Source organism: Lepus europaeus, chromosome 16 (genome assembly GCF_033115175.1).
Source record: "Lepus europaeus isolate LE1 chromosome 16, mLepTim1.pri, whole genome shotgun sequence".
Lineage (NCBI taxonomy): Eukaryota > Metazoa > Chordata > Mammalia > Lagomorpha > Leporidae > Lepus > Lepus europaeus.
This window is the reverse complement of record NC_084842.1, coordinates 60,035,633-60,058,546: the sequence shown is the minus strand read 5'-3', so window position 1 is coordinate 60,058,546 and position 22,914 is coordinate 60,035,633. Positions and strand designations below refer to the sequence as shown.

Sequence of the window (22,914 nt, the reverse complement as noted above, 5' to 3'; positions counted from 1 at the left end):
GGGGCTTGATAATAATCTGGTGGGCTTTAGGCCTTGTAAGTTAAGAGGCCCAGACCTATCTATCTCTTCACATGGGGTATATCCTAAGGGAGGTGTGAACCTCCTAGGGGAAGGCACTCTGTTGACTTTCATTACTTGGCTGGCCTGGGAGGAGAGCTGGCCAGGTAAAAGCAGGGGGCATCTCTAACAAGAAATTTACAGTTCTGCCTGCAATGTTGCTGACCCTACTTGACCATTCCCTCAGCTGCAGTGGTCACTTTGGAAGTTGGGCTGAGTGAAGGGCTTTTCAGCTTAGAGCCAATAAGATCTGTGGCTCTGACCTGGGCATCCTTCGACTCCAGGGCAGATCCATTTCCAGTGATCTAACTCTTGGCATAGCTGCCAGGGCTCTTCACAAGCTGACTTCTGCTGAAGCCCAGGCTTACCACATTGAAAGCCACTGCAGTGGACTGGCCTGTTGGGTCTCCTTGAGGGCAGATCACTGTACAGATCAGCCATTAATAGGCCTGCCACCCATTGCTTCTGATGCCTAGCTTTCTTTTCCTCCTGGTTTGTGTTAAAGCAGACCAGAGGATGCAAGTCAAGGGAGTGCCCAAGTCCCATCTCTAATCTTCGGTGGCCTGAACTACAAGTCTATAGTCACAGGCATGTTCTGTAGTAGTTTTTCTAAGGTAGACAACGCCCATGAGGAAAATTATATTCTCACTTAAAAACTTTCTTTCCCTTTGTACCTTACTTTTAAAAAGGCGCCTAGTAAGGTGTTGGTTCCCGACTAGAAGGTGGTGGTGAACCTTTGCAACAGTTACTTTGGAGGATGATACTGGGTTTTATGTTTGCACGGACCATCTAATTGCTGGTCCAGTTTGGGGGAGCTGAACAGCTGTACTCCTGTTCTACATGTGGTCGAAAGATGAAACCCCAAAGGGCTGAGCGAGAAGGCCGAGAGGAGTGAGCGCCAGGGGCTGCAATCCTTGGTGTTCTGACCGTGCCCAGGTGCTAAGCAGCGTGCCCGAGCGCTCTGCGGAGGACACGACATACCCGCCTGACCTTCTGGCTGGTTCTAAGCACAAACCAGGAGTCGAGGCACTAGTTCACCTTGTGAAGCCGTGGTGGACGGACAAGACAGACGTCTGCTCAGGACCAGCCCTCTGCGGCGTGCAGTCGGCTGCTTGGCTCATGCATGTGGCCCGGCACCTGTCATGCACTGTGCTGGAAACCATGTATGTAGATGCATCTCTGACCTCCTACACTGCAAGCCCTGTCAGGTCAGGGAGAATTGTGTTTTAGATGTTGTAGCAGGCAGGTTCAAGCCTTTGTGGCTGAGTACAGTCCAGCAGGTAGAACTAATGCACACTATGAAGAAGTTTGTGATTTTTCTGGTCTGGACAGCATCGGATGGTTGGCTTTTTGAGTTGTTTGGCTTTTTTTCCTCCTTAAGTAATTTAAGTAGTGGTACTAACAGGATATGTTCTTAATTATTTTGTACAAAATTCAAGACATACGAGATAGAGTGGGAAAATACTTGTCTTAATCCCCCCTCACACACATACACCTTTTCCCAACAAATGCAAGTTTCTACTCGTCAGCAACAGAAACAAGACACAGACCCGTTCCTCCTGGAAAATAACTATGCTGAGGAGAGTATTTTGTTGTTTGAAGTGCTTGTTTGAACTCCTAGCAGTGAGAAGACACTTTGTCCGAGGGGCAAAAGCACTAGTGTGTACCTTTAAAATGTTTTAATACTCTACAGCAGAAAAGGCTGTGGGCTTTAAAACACGAATACCAGGCTCCTTTAGACTCATGTGATACTTATCTGTGACTCTTTGGCAGAAAAACAAGACCGTGGTTGTGGACTGAAGTGACTTGAATTGCACACATCGTGGCAGGAGCTCTCCTAAATCCCTATGAATAAATTGCACTTGCAGTGTGTTTAATCCTTTAAAACCCCCAAATCCTTAGAAAGAAATATGACCCAAATGTTTCAGGATTTTAGGGGGCGAAGTGACTGTTTCTGATTCTCTTACAGTATCGTTTTCTTGCTCCTTATAGAGCAGTATGCATGTAAGCCCCAGAGACTCCGCTGTACCGCGTGGTGCTGCTGGGTGAATTCTGAAGGAACTTGTGTTTGCGAAGGAGCTGCAGCTACGCCTTCAAGGCTGAGCGTTAGCACAGACCCAGGTCGACAGAAGAGGAGCTCAGTAAGGTTCTATCTCCCCGAACAAGGCCTGTTTCTTCACTCGTTATTGGTGGTTGAACTTAAGGATCTAACATTTTTGTTTTGATTTGCAACGTGAAAGGAGTTAAAACCAAACTCCAAGCCCTTGCTGAATTTATTCCAGTAGAATGCGTTTTAGATTCTTGTCTCTGCCGTGATTTGCTTTATCAGCTTATCTGCAAACAGAAATGACGCAGACGTTATTTCTGTGACCAGACTAAAAAAAAGACTGGTTAGAGGTGCCCAGATGCTCTCAGTGGGTAGGAGCTCCACGGGCCTCCGGTGTGAGCATTTGCTCAAAAGGGGCCGTGTATTGCAGTCAATATCGTAACTTGACATTGAAGTTCTGGGAGACTCAAGTTTCCCCTGAAGACATATTCAGTCTTATTTATTTATTATTTCAGTCTTATTTATTTGGGGGTGTATGTTAGTGATAGCATTGTCCCTTTTTAAATTTTTATATATATATATATATATTTTAAAGATTTATTTATTTATTTATTTGAAAGAGTTACACAGAGAGAAGGAGAGGCAGAGAGAGAGAGAGGTCTTCCATCCACTGGTTCACTCCTCAATTGGCCGCAATGGCCAGAGCTGCACCAATTCGAAGGCAGGAGCCAGGAGCTTCTTCCGGGTCTCTCACGTAAGTGCAAGGGCCCTAGGACTTGGGACATCTTCCCCTGCTTTCCCAGGCCACAGCAGAGAGCTGGATCTGAAGTGGAGCAGCCAGGACTCGAACCAGTGTCTGCATGGGATGCCAGCATTGCAAGTGGCGGCTTTACCCGCTGTGCTATAGCACCGGCCCCTTTATGTATTTGCATTTTAATTGAAAGAGAAAGAACAACAACAGAGAGTGGGAGGAGGGGGAGAGGGAGAGAGGGAGAGAGATCTCTCATCTGCTGGTTCATTTTACAGGCTGAAGTCAGAACTCAACCTGGGTGGCAGGAGCCATCAGCCATCACCTGCTGCCGCCCAGAGTGTGCGTTAGCAGGAAGCTGGACTGGAAGTGGAGCAGGGCCTGGGAGCAGACACTCCAGTGAGGGATACAGGCATCCCAGCCGTGTCTTACCAGGCGCCCGGGCCCAGCCATTTACTCGTTTACACATAGCTGTATGAGCGGCCCACCCCAGCCGGCCTCTCTCAGCCCTAGGCTTGTCCTCAGTCCGTTTCTGGTACATGAGCTGCCCCTTCCCTTGGCGTGTCTGCCCTCATCCTTGACTACTTCTCTGTCCGAGATGCCCCAGTTTCTCTATCCCTGAATTGCTGGGATATCTCAAGGGCCCACGTGTGCTCCTCTCCTCTGCCTTTTTCCTGTTCCTGCGGCTGTGGCTGCCTCCCAAGTAATACGAGCCTTTGATGTCCCCTCTGAGGCTCCAGTCTATCGGTCTAGCAGCCCCCAGGATGCCTTCCCTTGCAAGTGCTCCTGGCCTTGCAGAACCCATGCACCTTCTCTCCACACCTGTCCCTCCGCTATCCCCTGTCTGAGCTCCTGGCACAGCCGTCCACGTGACCGGCCTGCGCATGTTGTCTGTAGAATCTTTAATTCAGCCTGTCTATCTTCAGTGCTTGGTTGTTAGCTCAGGCTCCCAGCACACCCCAAACAGTTCTAAGCACTCACCCCCCTCCTCTGGGTCCCCCACGCTTTCCCCAGGTGGGGACTGCGTTCCTCTCCCACTTCTGAATCCCTGGCTCTAGCATCGAGAGATACCGAGAAATAAATGAAGGAGATGACTCAATTCCCACATGCAAAAAGCTTGTGTAGGGGAGCCCAGGGCAGGGGTTGAGGAAATCATCCCTAGTGCCCATTGTGTCCTTGTGTTTGGAAGAACAGTGACTCAGGTCTGTTCTGGTAAAGGGAACTGAACTTAGCAATGACCGTCTGTAGACTTGCACACCTGTAGAGCCTGTTGCTTAATTTAGCCTCTTAGTATATAGGAATAATGTAATATTTAAATAGCATTCGGTTTTTAACTATTTGCAGTTTGTCATTTACACTCTATTTGGTAAGGTGCCATTTGCCTTGCCCTGTTTTGAAATTATTATATTCTTATCAGGATCGCAGTGTTTTCTAGATCCCTGTTTGTCATCTCCTTTATCCCTGTGTTGTACGCACAGCGTCTTAGTGCCCTGAAGGGCAGGGTGCGCCTTGCCCTGACCTTGGGAACCCTGGAATGCAGCTGTGCCTGGATTCCAAGACACCTGAGCAAGCGGAGCAGCTTGGCTCTGCTGCTGAAGCGTGTTGCAGAGTCTGATTAAAGCGTGGGGGGCCTGGGGTGGGGAAGACCACAGTGCTTCAGCCCCGAGCGAGCAAGGGGTCATGTTTTCCTTGACCTGTGAAGTGAGGGGCAACCCTCGGTTGTGTGGGTGCCCTTTCCTGCTGAGCCTTCAGGGAGAACAGCACACAGTTGCTGGGCTTAGTAATTGGGAATGTTTAAGTGACTCCCGCTAATCTCACACACTCAGTTTACTTACACAAGCTGGTTATATGTGCTTGAAAATTGGTGTTACTGGGGCCAGCGCTGTGGCTCTCTTGGCTAATCCTCCGCCTGTGGTGCCGGCATCCCATATGGGCGCCAGGTTCTAGTCCTGGTTGCTCCTCTTCCAGTCCAGCTCTCTGCTGTGGCCTGGGAGGGCAGTGGAGGATGGCCCTAGTGCTTGGGCCCTGCACTTACGTGGGAGACCAGGAGGAAGCACCTGACTCCTGGCTTCGGATCGGCGTAGCTCCGGCCATAGTGGCCATTTTGGGGGTGCACCGACGGACGGAAGGCCTTTCTCTCTGTCTCTCTCTAACTCTGTCAAATTAAAAAAAAAGAAAATTGGTGTCACTCTTTGTCACAGAGAAATATCTTCTACCTAGAAAATGTCATGTGTAACCCCCCCCCCCCCCCCCAAGATGTGGCAGCCTAGGAGGGCCATTAGCACAACAGAAATACTCCTCGCAATGGACGCTTGATAATCTGCTGAAATCCCAGCTTTTGAGTCTTATTCCTCTGGAATTTTTTTTAACATAAAATGCCCTTAAAGATATTTTGAGTCTTTGTATGACAAATTCCTTGAAAGGATATGTCATAATACTTATGGCAGAGAGAGCTTTAAGATGTGCTTGATGTGAAGTCACAAGGCTCTTTGGGAATTATGCATGAACACAAAATACAAGCATACTTTTAAAATCAATGAAAACTACCTTCCTTTACTGTATACATTGATCTTTGCACTGAACTGGAAAGAGGATTTTTCCATTCTCTGTAATGTTGTGAAAAAGACACTGGAGCCTTATGGGTATTGGGCCCTAAATTGAATTTTCCTTCCATAGAAATTGGAAAAGAACTGGTTTAGGTGTTAGGTCGGAACAAAAGCTAGGCCATTCCTTTTCAAGATTGAATTCCTGCCTGCCTTGTGTTCTCTGGCCACGGAGATTACGCTGAGTGTACCAGTGGCCGTCGTCCTAACACTGCCCAGATACGTAGTCGCTGCAGTGCAGTCTCCTCTGTGTTTGATGATGCTTTGGAGAATCTTGGCAGGGCTTGATGATGAGGGGGTGTAGCAGTGGGGACCACACCGCGACAAGTGCACTGTTCTAATCATGGTTTTACACGAGAAGCTGAAAGCCACTCTGATGGTACTAGTCCTGGGTGGTTTACTTTGTCTAAAACCTCCTAGCTTTGTGGTCATCTTTTTTTTTTTTTAAGATTTTTATTTATTTATTTATTTGAAAGAGTGGCAGAGTGACAAGAGAAGGGTGGTGGGTAGAGATCACCCATTTGCTGGTTTACTCCACAAATGGCCACACCAGCCAGGGCTGGACGGGGCTGAATCCAGGAGCCAGGAACCCCATCTGGGTCTCCCACATGGATGACAGGGGTCCAAGTACTTGGACCATCTTCGTTGCCTTCCCAGGGAGCTGGATTGGAAGCAGAGCAGCCAGCACTTGAACTGGTGCTCCTATGGGAGAGATGCCCGTGTTGCAAGGGTTGGCTTAACCCCCTGTATGGCATCAGTCCCCTTTGTAGTCGTTCTCTTTCATTATTAGTAAGTACACGTGTAGAGGGCTATGTGGTAACTTCTCAGCTGTCAGTGAAGAAAATCATGATGCTAAAACAAATGTCTTCTAAGACAGTGTCTGTGTTCTCTATCACACTGTTTGTGGAGGAAGACGGCTATAAAATCTAGAAAAACTGATCCTCTGGCGAGCCACATTGGAGAGACAACGGCTTCTCCAGGATGAACCTTTGGGTTTGGAGCCCAGGCTGCTGTGCGGTCCCGGGCTGGCTCCTCACCTGGTGGGCACCTGCGGCTCCAGCACAGCGCAGGTGCTCAGCACCTCGCCCTCCCCTGTGCCCAGGATGCGCCGAGTAACGCTGCTCCCTTTGTCGCAGGTGCCAGAGATCATCAGCTCCATCCGCCAGGCCGGGAAGCTCGCGCGCCAGGAGGAGCTGCACTGCCCATCAGAGTTTGACGACACGTTCGCCAAGAAGTTCGAGGTGCTGTTCTGTGGCCGCGTGACGGTGGCCCACAAGAAGGCGCCGCCGGCCCTGATCGACGAGTGCATCGAGAAGTTCAACCACGTCAGCTGCAGCAGGAGGGCGGATGTGGACCTGGCCTCCCGGAACCCCGAGCCCCTGGGCCCCGGGGGCGGACTCCGGGCCGCGCTGCCCGGGGCGGCCGCCGAGGAGCCCGGCCGCAGGCCCATGCGCAAGTCCTTCTCGCAGCCGGGCCTGCGCTCGCTGGCCTTCAGGAAGGAGTTCCAGGACGCAGGGCTCCGCGGCAGCAGCTTCTTCAGCTCTTTCGAGGAGAGCGACATCGAGAGCCACCTGCTCAGCGGGCGCAATGTTGTGCAGCCGACGGACATTGAGGAGAACAGGACTATGCTCTTCACGGTAAAAGTCGGCGGTGGCGACGCAGAGAAAGCTCGCGCTTGGGTGTCTGTGGGGTTCCCTGCGGTTTGGTATCCTGAGTCATTTCTTAGGATAAAAGGATCAGTGATGGAACAGAGCCCACAGCCTCTCCCTTGGGTAACTGACCTCCCTCCTGTGTAAGAGAGGGCCCGGGAGGGATATATAAACATCTTTTAGTTGGAAAATATTCTTTGCAGTGATTATTGATTTACAAAACGCTGACCCTTTATTATGAAGAAGAATTAGGTTTGTGGGTAACACTCTACTTGAAATTCATACCCAAACTGAAATACTGTGTTGGTTCAGTGAATTGCTTGCCACTCCCCCACCCCCCCACCCCCCAGGAAAAATCTTGTTAAACTAATAGTGAGCGAATGCCAGTGCAGGAGCGGAAGGGGAACTGCTCCTGACACTCAGCATCTGCTGCGGCTTGCCCTCCCTGGGAGGTCCCTGGGTCTGAGCTGAAGGGTCTGGGGGCCATTGGGCGGGGAGCGGCACCAGCTCTGCTTTGGAGTAGTGACCACCTACCATCGTACCGAGAGCCGAATGACCTCTGCGGCATTTTGACGCCTGTCTCCGGGCCGGGAGCTGGGTCCAGAGGTTGATGCTGGGTGCGGGTTTACATGGGTGCAGAGGGGTCAGGGCATAAATAGGGATGATTGCCTCCCGTGTATCAGCGTTGACCCACCGTGATAAAAAGGGTGCTACGCTGGCGGTCAGACTGGTGCTTTAATCTGTGCTCTCTCTTATTTTTTTTTTTAAGAATCAAAGCACCTGTCTTGGTGTCCGGGAGAAAGCTGCTGAGTGCATTTATTTTCAAGTACTTGACTGCCATGTATGAGGTCCCTTGCAACACTCTGTAAAGAAAGCAGTGAGCTGGACAGGCGTGGCCTCGGCCCACAGCACGGGGGACAAGCAACGGATTGCAAAGCTGACTCTGATTAGAGCTGTGATAAGCGTGCTGTGGAGGGGGAGCAGAGGGTGCGTGGGAGTCAGGAAAGGCTTCTTGGAGCACAGGATTTTCTCAGAGCAGAGGTCTCAGCGCAGCCAACACAGGGAGGATCTCCTGGGTTGAGAGCAGCAGGTGCAAAGTCCCTAGACAGGAGGGCTTGGGCTTTACCTGGGAGCCCCACCTCTGTTTCTTTGCTGCCAAGCTCCCTCTGCTTGTCACAGGTCTTGCCTCATCACTTCCTCCAGGTCTCTGCTGAGATGTTCCTGTGACAGGGGGCCAATAGCAACTTCCCTTGGCACTTTGCTTTATTTTTCTCCATAGCACTTGCCACCATCTGACATAATTTCAGTTGAGTAAAATATTTTATGTTCCGTGTGCCCCCTGGGGGTAGACTTCATGAGGGCATGGATTTTCCTTTGTCCATTGCCTTCTTTAATAGTCCCAGGAACCACAACCCTGCTTAGTAGACTCCGGGTGACTGTGCAAGGAAAGCAGGGAGGGAAGGTAGAAAGAGATGGGGCTGGGGAGGGAGGCAGCCTCCCACCTCCCCATGCAGCCAGCAGAGGGCGGCTGCCGTGGCCAGGATGGGTGTTGAGCACAGCGCTTTGCCGTCGTGGGCATCTGATTTTCTGAGACAGTAAGGCAGTGTGAGTTTACGCTAATGCACTCAAAAAAAAAATCAGGTAAGAGCATGTAGTCCGCGTTACTACCTAATGCAAAAAATTATTTGGGCAATAATTCAAAATGACTACTTAGCAAAAAAAATAGCCAATTGGAAGTTTTTAATAGAAACTTCTGTTTTCTGCAACTCTCACGTAGAAAGCCCACCTCCTCGTAAGGGGGCTGTGGGTTTGGGGCTGTCTCTGGTAGGTGAGTCACTCTGGTTGTCGGCGCTACCCGCGATATAAAGGAGAAGCTAGAAGCTTTGCAGCTGCCTCCTGCACGGACACGGTGGGCAGTCTTAGCAGAACTCACCCCTTACTCAATTCTGTCTCCCGACGGCTCATCAAGTGGGAAAGCGTGCATCCTGTGCCGGAGTGCCACTTCCCTGAGAAGCTGATTTCCCCTTTTTTTTCTCCTTTAAGATTGGCCAATCAGAAGTTTACCTCATCAGCCCGGACACCAAAAAAGTAGCATTGGAGAAAAATTTCAAGGAGATATCCTTTTGCTCTCAGGTAAGTGGAGACTAATTATTGGTTCAGTTACAGTTCAAATTTTTTATTTTTTTTTTATTATTTGACAAGTAGAGTTATAGACAGAGAGAGAGACAGAGAGAAAGATCTTCCTTCTATTGGTTCACTCCCCAAATGGCCGCTGTGGCCGGTGTGTTGCGCTGATCCGAAGCCAGGAGCCAGGTGCTTCCTCCTGGTCTTCCACGCGGGAGCAGGGGCCCAAGCACTTGGGCCATCCTCCACTGCCCTTCCGGGCCACAGCAGAGAGCTGGCCTGGAAGAGGACCAACCGGGACTAGAACCCAGCGCCCATATGGGATGCCAGCACTGTGGGCGGAGGATTAACCAAGTGAACCACAGCACTGGCCCTGCACTTAAAATTTTTAAAAGATTCTTTTAATTTTAACATCTGTCACTCAACATAAGTGCAAGAGGTATCACGAGATGTGTTTTTTAAGTTCTTGATATGTGATCTTGCATTTTTGTTCTCCTTTGGTGTATTAAGATGTATTATAAATATAATTTGGATACTAAGAGTTTTGGTCTTGGGAGTGATAACAAATTGGAGAGGCAGGGGGTTGGCCTAGCTGTTAAGAGTCTTGTTAGGACACCCTCATCCCCTGTGATAGTGTTTGGGTTTGATATTTGTCTCTGGCTCCTATTTAACTTTCTGCTAGCGCAGACCCTGGGAGGCAGCAGCCACAAATCAGGTCACTAGGTTCCTGCCACCCACTTGGGAGACTGGGATTCAGTTCCTGGCTCCTTTCTTCAGCCCTGGTCCCACCTTGCCCATTGCAGGCTTTGGGGAGTAAGCCAGCAGATGAGAGAGTTCTCTCTCTCTGCTTCTCAAATACATTAAAATAAAAGGAAAAAACACACTGGAAAAAATAAATCTTTTCTTTTTTGCAATTATTGATAATATTGTTTTATTGTCATGTCTAGGGGTATCTGTATGTTTTATATCTATTTATGCATACAAAGACTTATTTCAATTTCGTAAAAATTTATACAAATTTCTTTGTTCTCAGTCTTTGTTTGCTTTTCCCTTAAAATGTAATAGTGCTCATCTCTGAGGATTCTTACTGACAGCACAGCGTCCACCTGAAGACGTCTTTCTTGACAGTCCCCTAGAGGTTTTGGAGGAGTCTGTCAGTTATAACAACTGTGCCAGGTTTATGCAGGATTGTCTCCCACAAACAAGACAGCATTTACAATTAGTCGTCGCTGTTTTTCAGTTCCCTAGTAAGAGTTCATGAAAATCATAGTTTGTTGATTGATTGATTATTTATATAACAGGTAGAGTTGTAGACAGAGAGAGAGAGAGACAGAAAGATCTTCCTTTCATTGGTTCACTCACCAAATGGCCGCTACGGCTGGCGCTGCGCCGATCCGAAGCCAGGAGCCTGGTGCTTCCTCCCAGTCTCCCATGCGGGCGCAGGGCCCAAGCACTTAGGCTTTCCTCCACTGCCTTCCCGGGCCACAGCAGAGAGCTGGCCTGGAAGAGGAGCAGCCGGGACAGAATCTGGCACCCATATGGGATGCTGGTGCCACAGGCTGAGGATTAACCAAGTGAGCCACGGCACCAGCCCCAAGAGCTTGTTGATTTATAACATGATTTACCTAAATGTTCAGAAGGACATTTTTTTCCAAAGCATAATTTTTTTTGTGTGTCAAAAGCTAATAGGGAACCATTTCCTAAGAAGTTGTTTTCCTAAATCATAGTCCCCTAAGTAGCAGCCTCTAGCACATGCTTAATTAGCTCCTGGAAGGCACTGAGCTGCTGGGGTGTGTCAGTCACTGCTTATTTGCTGGGAAACATTGGACCTAAAAGTGAGATTAGCCACAGAATTTTAATATTGACTTGCTTCTACTTATGAAATATTACTGTCAAATATTTGCTTTTTAATGTGATAATTTTATTACTTCCTAAAGAGTACAGTTTATAAGTGTCTCTGAGTACCCGAACTTCAAGCTGTCATCATGTGTATCTGCATTCCGGTGTTTTCGAAGACGTTGATGTATTAATTTTCATAGACAATGTTTTATCTGTAGGATGCTGTCTCTTAGCCGATGCTCTCAAAACAAGTCTCTAAACCAGCTTACATGGTAACGTTCGTTAATGAGAGCTCTTAGGAGATTATGGTAGCCCTTTGGCCTTAGTAGCTTGTGCTTAGCACCCACTCTGTGTGTATATATTTTTTGTCTCATTCTTTGTACTGGTTTACTTCATTATTTATCTGTTACTTTAGGAAGACAAACATGTTTTAAATCTTTTTAAAATTTGTGTGTGTGTTTGTTTCTTCCTTAATCTCTGGCCTCTCCCTGATTTTTTTCATGAGGGTTCTTATTCTCTGATACATAAGAAAAGTTCCCATTTTCCCATTGCTTTTCTCCATGTCCTGGAAGTTCTAAAATGAGTGTCAAACTTTGAACTTTCAGGCCGTGGCAGTCCCGCCGTGAGGATGATCAGAGGAACGTGTTAGTAGGACAGTGGCCGTCTTGATATTGAGGCGCACCGAGAGGGGTGTTTAGGTCTTTTCTTGTGTTCTGTAATGCTGGGGTGCGTCTCTCCGACACACCTCCAGCCTCCTCCTCCCTCTCCCCTGCCTCCCACAGGGCATCAGGCACGTGGACCACTTTGGGTTTATCTGCCGTGAGAACTTGGGCGCTGGCGGCGGCGGCCTGCATTTCGTCTGCTACGTGTTTCAGTGCGCAAACGAAGCTCTGGTAAGAGGACGTGCACTCCCTGCCTGGGATCTCGGCCTCGTGGCGTTTTCTGGCCCTAGCACAATGGGCTAGCCTCGTCCACTTGTTGCCTGGCGTCGTTATCCGCCTGTGCCGATTTGGTAACTGAGGCATAGCTGAGACGCCTTGGGGGTGTGCCTTGAACGTTTTCCTTGTTTTTGAGGACTCGGCCTTCCTCACCCCCTAGTTTACATTCTAAATGTCGTTTTGGACCTTCGGCCAGAGGAGTTTGCTAGGTCCTTGGGTATCGGCTCTGTATGTTGGCCTTTTGCCTCATCTGCTCGAACAGCACCGGGGTGGGTTTCTTGGCCAGCAGTGTTAGCAGTCGTTACTATTACTGTCTGCTGGCGTGGGAAGAAGGGTCCAGAAAAACCCTAATGTGCCGGGGGTTTCCCACCTACCTACTGAGATCTGAGCCCAGCCAGCAGCAGGTGGACCATGTGCTCACGGCACTTTCTCTTCTCTCGCTTAGGTCGATGAAATCATGATGACCCTGAAGCAGGCTTTCACGGTGGCTGCGGTGCAGCAGACGGCCAAGGCTCCGGCCCAGCTGTGTGAGGGCTGCCCCCTGCAGGGCCTGCACAAGCTCTGTGAACGCATAGAGGGTGAGGAGAGAGGGAATGTGGTGTGTGTGTGTGTGTATGTGTGTGTGTGAGTGTGTGTGAGATGTGCATGCCCAACAGAGGGTCACGTGAATCACAGGATCACGGGTGACCATCCCTGGGCAGCACAAGTGTTCTGGAAGGCAGGCATCGTTCCAGGGACGTAGAAATGAGAGCCCATGTCCCCTTCTCATCCCTGCCCTCTGTACCCGGAGGTTAGTGGAGAAGTTAGGGAGACAAGTGAGCAAGCCAGCTGCCTGTGGTTCGTCAGGGCTGTGTAAGGCTCAAGCATCTGGGTGGATGTGGTGCAATCCAGTGAGATTGGGGCGCAGGGTCCCTCCTCAGTGGCCTCTGTGAGGATGAGTTGTTGGAGGGGAGGGAGCAAAGGCAGGTGGCAGCGGAGGAGCCCACGGGAAAGAAGTGATGACTGCGGATGCTGACTGCTATTTCTAGACACTTGGCTGAGAGCAGTCATAAGAGCATGTTAGGATTTGCATTGTTCCTGATCGAATGCTTGGGGTATGCCAGGCACCGTGCCTGCTGTCCTCTTTAATGTTCAGCTTAGCCACACCTGTGGGAAGAAAAGGACGGGTTTATTCTGCACGTCTTACACATAGGTAGACGGAGGGGTGAAGACGTGCAGGGGTACAGCAGCGTTGGGTGGGCCGGGCACTCGGCCAAGGTGGGAAGCACCTGACTGTTAGCTCAGCAGCCCTGCCTTTCAAGGAGAGGATTGTCGGGGGGACGCCCAGGCGTCCGGCCCACTCTGTTCTTGTAGACATGGGGGGATTTGAGCAAAGTCAAAGCGCACAGGGCTGCGGGGTCAGAATGGACAGGGAGGAGCCCCTCCTGAGTGGGAGGGGGCGTCGGCATCCGGGGGCCGGGGGCCGGGAGGGACCTGGGGAAGCCTGAGAGTGGGAGTGATGACGCTCACCTGAGGGATGCAGGTGGTGGAGGCGCTTGTGCCTGCTTGTTAGGATTTTGTCCCATTTTTAGGGTTACTTCTAAATCTTGTTATTTGTAGTTTTGGGTGTGTCACATGATTTTGGCTACCCGGGTTACTGTAAAAAGAAAAAGGCAATTATGTCCCATGGGGACAGGCATCTGGCTTATTATTGGTTAAGACCCAAGGTTGAGCGCCTGCACCCCATCTCCGAGTGCCTGAGTTCAGGTCTCAGCTCTTCTCTCAATTCCAGATCCCTGCTAATATGCACCCTAAAAGGCAGCAAGTGGTAACGTCAGTACTTGGGTCCCTACCAAGCCACCACTGCGTTCAAGGCTCCTGGCCTTGGCCCTGGCCCAAGCATCTGGGGAGAGAACCAGCAGGTGGAAGATTCTTTCTCCCCTCACCGTCTCAAATAAATAAAAGTGTAATTACTTCCCATGTATCCCAACACTATAACTGTGTAAAGAAAAACTGCATTCCTCTTAGACCTCGTTTCCTTCTTTTAATGTAATATGAAAATATACTTTTTTTTTTTTAAGATTATTTATTTGAAAGGCAGAGTTACAGAGAGGCAGAGGCAGAGAGAGAGGTCTTCCATCTGTTGGTTCATTCCCCAAGTGGCCGCAATGGCTGGAGCTGGGCCGATCCAAAGCCAGGAGCCAGGAGCTTCTTCTGGGTCTCCCATGTGGGTGCAGGTGCCCAAGGACTTGGGTCATCTTCTGCTGCTTTCCCAGGCCACAGCAGAGAGCTGGACCAGAAGTGGAGCAACCGGGACTCAAACTGGTACCCATGTGAGATGCCGGCACTGCAGGTGGTTGGCTTCACCCGCTATGCCACAGCGCCGGCCCCCAACATACCACTTTGTAAGGACAGTTCAGTGGTGGTGTTCCCGCTGTCACTCCTGCTGAAGTGTCACTGTCACTCCTGTCTTCTGTGCAGCATGTTCATCTTCCCACACTGCCAGTTCCTCTCTGCCTCCCTGCAGCCTCTGGCACCGCTCTACTTTCTGTCTCTATGAATTGCATTACTCTAGGTGCTTTATATAGACAGAATTACACACTACCTGTCTTCTTGTTTCTGGTTTATTTCACTTAGCATAATGTCCTCTAGGTTTGTTCGTGCTGTGTGTGTCAGAACTTCATTGCTTTTTAAGGCTCAGGAACGTTGCACTATATGTGGACACTGCATTTTGCGTGTCTGTTTGTCCGTCAGTGGACGTTTGGATTACTTATACCTTTTGGCTGCCGGGAATAATGCTGCCCTGAATGTTGGTGTGCAAATATCTATGCCAGTCCCTGCCTCCGGTTCCTCTGGATGCCTACCCAAGTGTGGAACTGCTGCATCCTATGCTTGGTCTGTGCTTCATTGTTAAAGGAACTCTGCACTGTTTACAGCACTTACGGCCTTTCGCGTTCCCACTGCCAAGGCACAAGGGTCCCCCTTGGCATCCTTACATAAAGCTTTTTTTTTTTTTAAGATAAAGATAGCCACCCTAACGGATGTGAGATAGTATCTGATTGCTCATTTCAAATGAAATAAATAGCAACTGACGTCTGAAAGCCTGAGAAGGTTCATTCATAGCACGACAGTGCCCTCTAAAATGAAGCATGATTAATATTTTTGACTGTTTTCCAAAGTGTTACTATTTGCTGACTTTATACAAAATGTAGCTGGGAACCAGCAAAGTTTTGCTTTAACTGCAGCTCCCGACTGAGAGGCTCACTAACCCTTTTCACAGTGGTTGTCAAGATAAGGTAAATGATGACGGAACTGTCCCTTAAGAGCTTATTAAGAAGGCAGCAATGGCTTTGGCCTTGAAGATAAAACAGATCATGATCTGCAGGCACTGGAAGGCTTCCAGGGCTCCACTTGGTTGAATCTTTGTCCTGGCTTAGCTTTTGGAAAGCTGCCACTGAAAAGTTTAATCAGGGTAGGGATTTTGCAGCTATAGTATCAGAATTATTTGATTAACCTTTTATCTGATAAAATGCAACCAAGGGCAAGGGTGGGCGATATGGCATAGCAGGCTAACTGTGGGGACATCTGCACCGCGTGTCAGGATGCCTGGTGCGAGTCCAGGCTACTGCAAGCTTCCAGTCCAGCTTCCTGCTAATGCACCCGGGCGGCAGCATGCCTGTTGTTAATATAACCATTAACACTCTTATGTATGATGTCAGTGATCACCCAAGGCACTTGACACGAGCTGCTAAAGCCATGGGAGCCTTTTGAACCCAAGTACGTGGGTTCCTGCCGTCCATGTAGGAGACCTTGATGGATTCCCTGGCTCCTAGCTTTGGCTTGGTCCTTTGTTGCTGGCATTTGGGGGAGTAGAAGATCTCTCTCCCTGTTTCTCCTTCTCTCTTGTTCACTCTGCCTTTCAAATAAATACAAATAAATAAAATATCCAACCAAGGTGGAAAGCTGTACTAATGCAAAAATGTTCTTTAAATAGTGTACTTTGAAGTCTGGTGAACATACACTTTACCTACATGATGGGAAATGTTTTTAAAGTATATGAGGGTACTTCTAAAAGTTTGTGGAAATGGAAGTAAAAGACAAATTAATTTGGGTGCAGGATCTTTGGAATCCATAGGTTTTGCATGCACTTCTTTTTTCTAAACATTTTTTTGAGAACGTTTAACTTTAAAGAAGAACCTAAGAATAATACATCATTTGCAAGCACTTAGACATAACTTATGAGACAGAAGAATATCCTCCACTTAATACACTAAAACGAAGTAAATATTTGAGAACAAGTTTTACTATTAACTCTAATATTACAACTATTTGAGGACACAGGCCCTTCATTGGAAGTTAGTGCACAGTGACTCCTGTTGTTAATTTAACCATTAACACTCTTATGTATGATGTCAGTGATCACCCAAGGCACTTGACATGAGCTGCTAAAGCCATGGGAGCCTTTTGAATCCACAAACTCCATCAGTATTTAGACAAGGCCATAAGCAAAGTGGAAGTTCTCTCCTCCCTCCTGAGAAAAGTACCTCCTTCTTTGATGACCACTTCTTTCCACTGGGGTCTCACCCACAGAAGTCCTTCATGTAGGACATTTTTTGCCACAGTCTCTTGGCTTTCCATGCCTGAAATTCTCTCATGGGCTTTTCAGCCAGACCAGCATGCCTTAAGGACTGATTCTGAGGTCAGAGTTGCACTCACTTTTTTGAAGACTGCATAAAGGAGACATTGATCAGAGGCATCGTTAGTAGAAGAGCTGCTAATTACTTTATGAGTGGTTTTAGCATCCCTTGCTTTTTGCTGTTGCATTCCTGATGAGTAGAATGAAGTGGTTTGAGAAAAATTATTGTGTGTTCCTGGAAGGGTGCTTCTGAAAGAAGCCAAGAACTCCAAGGACTATGGAGAGGACCCACCAGTGAGTGACCTGGCTACAAAAAAAACCCATATTTTCTCAGTTGATGCAGTCAAGTTATCTACAGCAGAACTGATGTGTCTCTGTCTGTCTATAGCAGAATGCACAGGCTGTGCTTGGTGACGGGGGTAGAGACGCTGCTGTCACGTGTACTTACAGCCTGTGAGAGGTGCAGCTGCACTCACTGCTGTGCTGGAACTGTATGCAGCCACCGTGGTATTTATGTGGTTCTTTGCCGCTGGTAAAATTTAGCGGAGCATTCTGGGAATTACCAGAATGAATTATGCTTTCAGCTGAGCTGAGCTTTCCGTTAGCTCCCAGAGCAAACGTTCCCCTGGCAAAGGTGCTCATCTGCCAGTGCTCCCTGTAACGGAGCCTTCCCAGCGCCGACGGTGCAGCAGCTCACTGTCCACGGGGATGCCCGTGACTCCCCCATCACCTCGCTCCCTTCTCATCCCCACCCTTTGGGCACCGCCTGGGGCCTCTGTGGAGGTGTGGGCCACCCACCTATGGGTGGAGATGAGAGGCCACATAGAGGGTGCTGGTGTCCTGGAGACACCTGCTAAGACACAGACTGGACTGCTTGCTGACCTCCCCTAGGCTTGCCCGCACCACAGAGCCTGTCCACCTCCTCTCAGAGCTTAGGGTCTCCACGTAGTGGGAGAGAAGAAACATGGGCCCTGCACCAGGCTGGCTGCTCACGGGCCCTCGGTCACCTGGCTTCTCTGGCTTTTCAGCAAACGCATCTCTGACACTGGGCATGATTTCTCAGTACCTACGGACAAGTCCCCAGCTTAGGCTCAGTGTCCTCAATCTGTGCGACACCACTGTCCAGCTCAGAGCCTTTGCCCTGCCCCTTCCCAGGGTTTCCCCACCCTAGAGCAGTGTTCTGCTGGCGGCTGGGTCAGCACAGCCTTTCCCTCCCAGCCTTCTCCTGCATGGCAGTCATCCCTGGATGTGGGGAAGAATCAGCACACGGGCCCTGAACTGTGGCTGTGTGGGGAAGGACCTCCTTAAATGGCACTGCCTTTGGTTTTATGGATTTTTCCCAGAACCCTTTGTAATGTTCATTGAGTGGTCTTTGTTAATAAGCACGTGGTAAAAGAAAAGTCGTTAGCCCCATGAAGATTTTATGTGAAGGAAACCCAATGTGCAAGAGGAAAACATGGGTCCATTTTCACACCCAGGAGGGGCTTTTCCTGAAAGAAAAGGTGTCGTGGTCTGGAGCTGTGAGAATGGTCATGAACAGTTCGCGGCTCCGGGGAGCAGGCTCTGACGGGGTGGCGTGTTGGAGCTCGGAGAGCATCCTCTACAGCTGCTCACGCTCAGGGTGTCCCGGCTGGCCTTTGGATGTTAGCTCTGTGGGCCTCGATTTCCTTAGCTGGAAGATGGAGAAAGTGGCATCCTCTTCCTCAGGGGCTTTGGGGGAATTAAAGGAAATGTTAGGGGTTTAATACTCAGAATGCACTGCCCAGCGTGTTGGAGTGCATTTGAGAGACGGTGATGCTCGGACAGGTTCTCCAGTGTTACTGGACAGCCTGCGGTGGGTGGCTGGGAGTGTAAAGCAACAGTTATGAAGATCTCAACTCTACCTCCTCACTTTTAACTTCGGTTTTTTACATGTCTCCCTTTTTTTTTTCCTCTTAATAGGAATGAATTCTTCTAAAACCAAACTAGAACTGCAGAAGCACCTGACAACGTTAACCAACCAGGAGCAAGCAACCATTTTTGAAGAGGTTCAGGTACAGTGGAGGTGTTTAACTCTGAGAGATGAGAGAAAAGGCCAGCAGCTTACCTGGGAGGTGCTGTGTGCACAAAACAGCCAAGCCATGCTGTCACCGCCCTGTGCGTGAGGTTTGAGCCCCTGGGCATGGGCTGGAACAGTCCCTTCGAGGAACCGGAGAGGAATCACATGCTTATACCCGTCTTGGCTTTCACAGTAAAGTGACTCAAAGTAGGGCAGCTTCTCCCTTAAGACAAGCGTGAGGGTAAGAGAACCGATGCTGTGAAGTGGGACCTTGTTGTCTGTAGAGCTCTCATCTGCTTCATGGGAACCGCGGCTGCCCCTTCTCACTCACGATTTCGCTGTTAAGTTTGGAAGTTGAATGAGTGTTTTGTCCATGAACTTGAACATAATTATTCCTCCTTCCGTTTTTATTTTTCCCCCTAAGGTTTGAAAATGTAGGTCATGTCTACTTAGAGCTGAATATCAAACCTAAAAAATCCACCAAAACCAAAACAAAACTCCAGTCACTGGCTTTCTGCTCTCAACCTGGAAAGAGCCCTTGCCCTCGCCTCTGACTGCAGCGTGTCTCCGGGAAACCGTGCCGTGGCTGCCGGCATGCCTGTGGCCGGCTCAGAGTGCATCTTTAATGAGCTTGCCGAAAATTTCACGTCTGCTTTTTAGCCAAGGGACATTTTCTGTGGTTTTTTTGGCACTGGTCTTGGGAGGAAAACACATCAGAACAAAACATGTTTTTGGGGGGGGGTGGGGAGGTGGCCCGCAGGTTCTACAAATAGAAGCATCACTGAACAGGGAGAAAGCTGGGCTGCCATGCGGGTTCAGGTTCTCTCTTCCTCCTTGTGGGAAGAGACCGTGCAGAGGGCTCCCGGGTCTGCTTTCTGTCAGTGCAAAAAATTAAAGGAGTGTTTTTTCTCTTTAATCACACGTTAGAGTTCTTCTTTCTTTGTTCTACAACAGGGTTGGCATATATTTGTAGGAAAATAAAAAAGCACAGGGAGGTGGTTTTTTTTGCACAAATAGCCTAGAGGGTAGTTTTCACAATTTTCAACTGCCTTTGTATTTTTCTTGTTTTTAAACCAGCTTGCGACTCGCTGCTTTGTTTTTCCTTAAAAGATCTTTGGAGTTCTCAGGTTCGCTTAGACAGACACACTGTGACTCGTATTTGGAGTTCAGAAACCGGCAGCTGCCTTCTGATTGTTCGCTGAAGCTGGGCCTTTTCCCTCTGATGCTGGCCAGGGCGAGCCGCTCTGCAGCAGGCCCAGGAGCTGCGCCTCCTTAGTTAGACGGGGCCACGTAAGGTTCCCTAAGACAGCGTGCTGGGTCAGAATAGGCAGGATGTGGAACGTTTCTCTCGCAGGGACAGTGAACTCCTAGTGCACAGGCTTCTGAGGCGCTCTGGGACCCATGCAGGATTCCAGACACCTGGTCCACTGGGACCAAGAGACTGGAGAACAAGCAGTTGACAGAGGCTTGCTTTTTAAATAAAGTTCAGCTCGTGTCCTGGGGCCGCTCTGTGTTGTTCCAGACGTCTCTGACCTTTTTCTGTCGCTCTGAACACCAGAAGCCATGGTGGTCCCTGGCCTCGGAGCCAGCTTCTCCTTTGTCCGGCGTCCTTGTCCGTGGTTCCTCCTTGAAAGGCCGGGGTTGGTGTGGCTCTTCCTTCTACAGGCTCACCGATGGGCTGGGTTCTTTCCCAGTGGCCTCTCCTGGTTTCATTTTAGTTAGCAGGTGCCTGCTAGGGGGCGTGAAGAAAGCAAGGTAGCTTTGCAGTTGGGCGAGCTCTCTTGTAATAAATGGTGATTTCCTTTGGTGTCGTCGTCTCGCGTGCGATTTGTGTCTGAAAAAAATCTTTAAGGCCTGATTTTTGTAAGCCAGATGGAAATACTCTTGAAATTACTGTGCGTGGCTGCTTGGTTGTTCAGTGCTTTTGTCAGTGAACGTTCCACATGGAGAAAGCCACTCCCAAACTCAACCAGAGCGGACAAGGAATCAGTCACAGCTGTGCCGACAGTGCTGTGGACGCAAGCTGGCTTTGAACAGGCGGGGCCCCCTGGGTCCCGGGCAGGCATGGAGGTGCCCAGCTGTCCGGTCCCCACGAGGACTCATGATGCTGACATGCCACCTCTCAGCCCGTGGCCTGTTTCAGATGGATGCTTTCCCAGTGCGTCTCCCTGGACGGGCAAGAGGCTCATGCCACAGGGTCTTGCTCTCTGCTCTTGCTGCTCCACTGCTGGCTGAGCACCACTGCCTGTTGGGTCCTGGGTCCTGGGTCCTGGGTCCTGGGTCCTGGGTTGCTGTCAGTGAGAGGGACTGGTCACAGCGGGGCCCGTGGCCTCTTCAGTCCGAGTGAGTATATTTCAGGGAGTGACTTAAGTACTGAGTAGATTGCTCAAGTAGATGTATCCTCATTGGCCTGTTATTCATTAAGTAACCTGACTTCTCGCAATCAAAGATTAATGGTCAGAGAGCCTTTTGTCACTTTGTGAAGGCTGGGTTCCCACTTTGTTGGGTTTTCTGCGCCTTCAGAACGATCTCTCGGAAGGTTTGATTGCGGTTTTTTAAACATTTTGGTTTCAAAGCGTAGAGTCCACAGCAGTCTGTCTTCCCAGACTTGGCCTGCTGGCGCCCATCGCTCAGCACTGGAAGTTGAGTTTTGAATTCTCCTTTTACCATGTCTTAGAAGCCCTCATAGAAAGGAGATCAAGAGAGCCGGCGCTGTGGCTCAACAGGCTAATCCTCCACCTTGCGGCGCCGGCACACCAGGTTCTAGTCCCGGTTGGGGCGCCAGATTCTGTCCCGGTTGCCCCTCTTCCAGGTCAGCTCTCTGCTGTGGCCAGGGAGCACAGTGGAGGATGGCCCAAGTGCTTGGGCCCTGCACCCCATGGGAGACCAGGCGAAGCACCTGGCTCCTGCCATCGGATCAGCGTGAGGCGCCAGCCGCGGCGGCCATTGGAGGGTGAACCAACGGCAAAGGAAGACCTTTCTCTCTGTCTCTTTATCTCACTGTCCACTCTGCCTGTCAAAAAAAAAAAAAAAAAAAAAGGAGATCAAGAAACATAGAACAAGATTGCTGCTGTTTCTCCTAACAGGCAGTGGATAGTTTTATATTGTTCCTTCTTGAAACATTGAAGTGTAATACACAGGTAGAGAGTCACAGCCAGTGATGTACAGTCCAGTCAGTTTCTCTAAGGCAAACGTCTCCTGCAGCCTGGGCTGAGGTTAAGAAGTGGAATATTTCCAGGGCCTCAGAATCCTGCCCCATTCCGTTCCCACCCAGCAGGCGGCCAGCGTCCTGACATCTGACCCTGCCAGTTACTTTCTGACTGCGAAGGGATGTTAGCCATTGATTCACCATCATTTTCATCGGATTTGTTTGTTCATGAAATCCCCTTTAAGAAATGGCGACTTGCCATCGTCGAGAACAGTGAAGCCAATTTCAATGAATTCTGTGATGTGGTCTCTGGCTCTTGGCTTCATTTCTGTTTTTTAAAGAATTTATGTATATGTTTGAAAGGCAAAATTACAAAGAGGCAGAGGCAGTGTGTGTGTGTGTGTGTGTGTGTGTGAGAGAGAGAGAGAGAGAGAGAGAAAGAGAGAAAGACCCTCTTTCTGCTTGTTCACTTCCCAGATGGCCACAACAATTGGAGCTGCGCCGATCTGAAGCCAGGAGCTTCTTCCAGGTCTCCCACGTGGGTACAGGGGCCCAAGGACTGGGCCATCTTCTGCTGCTTTCCCAGGTCATAGCAGGGAGCAGGATCAGAAGTGGAGCAGCCAGGACATGAACCGGCACCTAAGGGGATGCCAGCACTGCAGGTGGTGGCTTCAGCTGCTATGCCACAGTGCCGGCCCCTGGGCTTCAATTTTTATTTATATATATATATATATATTTTTTTTAAAGATTCATTTATTATTTGAAAGAGTTACATAGAGGAGAGGCAGAGAGAGAGAAGTCTTCCATCCACTGGTTCACTCCCCAATTGGCTGCACCAGCTGGAGCTGCACTGATCCAAAGCCAGGAGCCAGGAGCTTCCTCTGGGTCTTGCACGTGGGTGCCGGGGCCCAGGGACTTGGGACACCCCCTACTACTTTCCCAGGCCACAGCAGAGAGATGGATCAGAAGTGGAGCAGCTGGGTCTCGAACTGGCGCCCATATGTGATGCTGCCACTTCAGGCCAGGGCGTTAACCCACCACGCCACAGCGCCAGACCCTTGGCTTCAATTGTTAATGGCAAGCAACTGTGATGCTACATTGTGCTCCG

General features: G+C 49.6%; 1 protein-coding gene across 3 annotated transcripts in view; it reads left to right on the top strand.

Moving 5' to 3' along the window:
* Positions 1-22,914, top strand: part of TBC1D1 (TBC1 domain family member 1) — a 215,215-nt gene that overhangs the window by 104,935 nt on the left and 87,366 nt on the right. For all 3 annotated transcript variants that reach the window (XM_062212648.1, XM_062212646.1, XM_062212647.1), the window contains 5 exons: positions 6,592-7,092; positions 9,148-9,237; positions 11,850-11,960; positions 12,451-12,583; positions 18,562-18,653. In XM_062212648.1, coding sequence (XP_062068632.1) covers positions 6,592-7,092; positions 9,148-9,237; positions 11,850-11,960; positions 12,451-12,583; positions 18,562-18,653 — 927 coding nt within the window. The remainder of the gene's footprint in view (positions 1-6,591; positions 7,093-9,147; positions 9,238-11,849; positions 11,961-12,450; positions 12,584-18,561; positions 18,654-22,914) is intronic.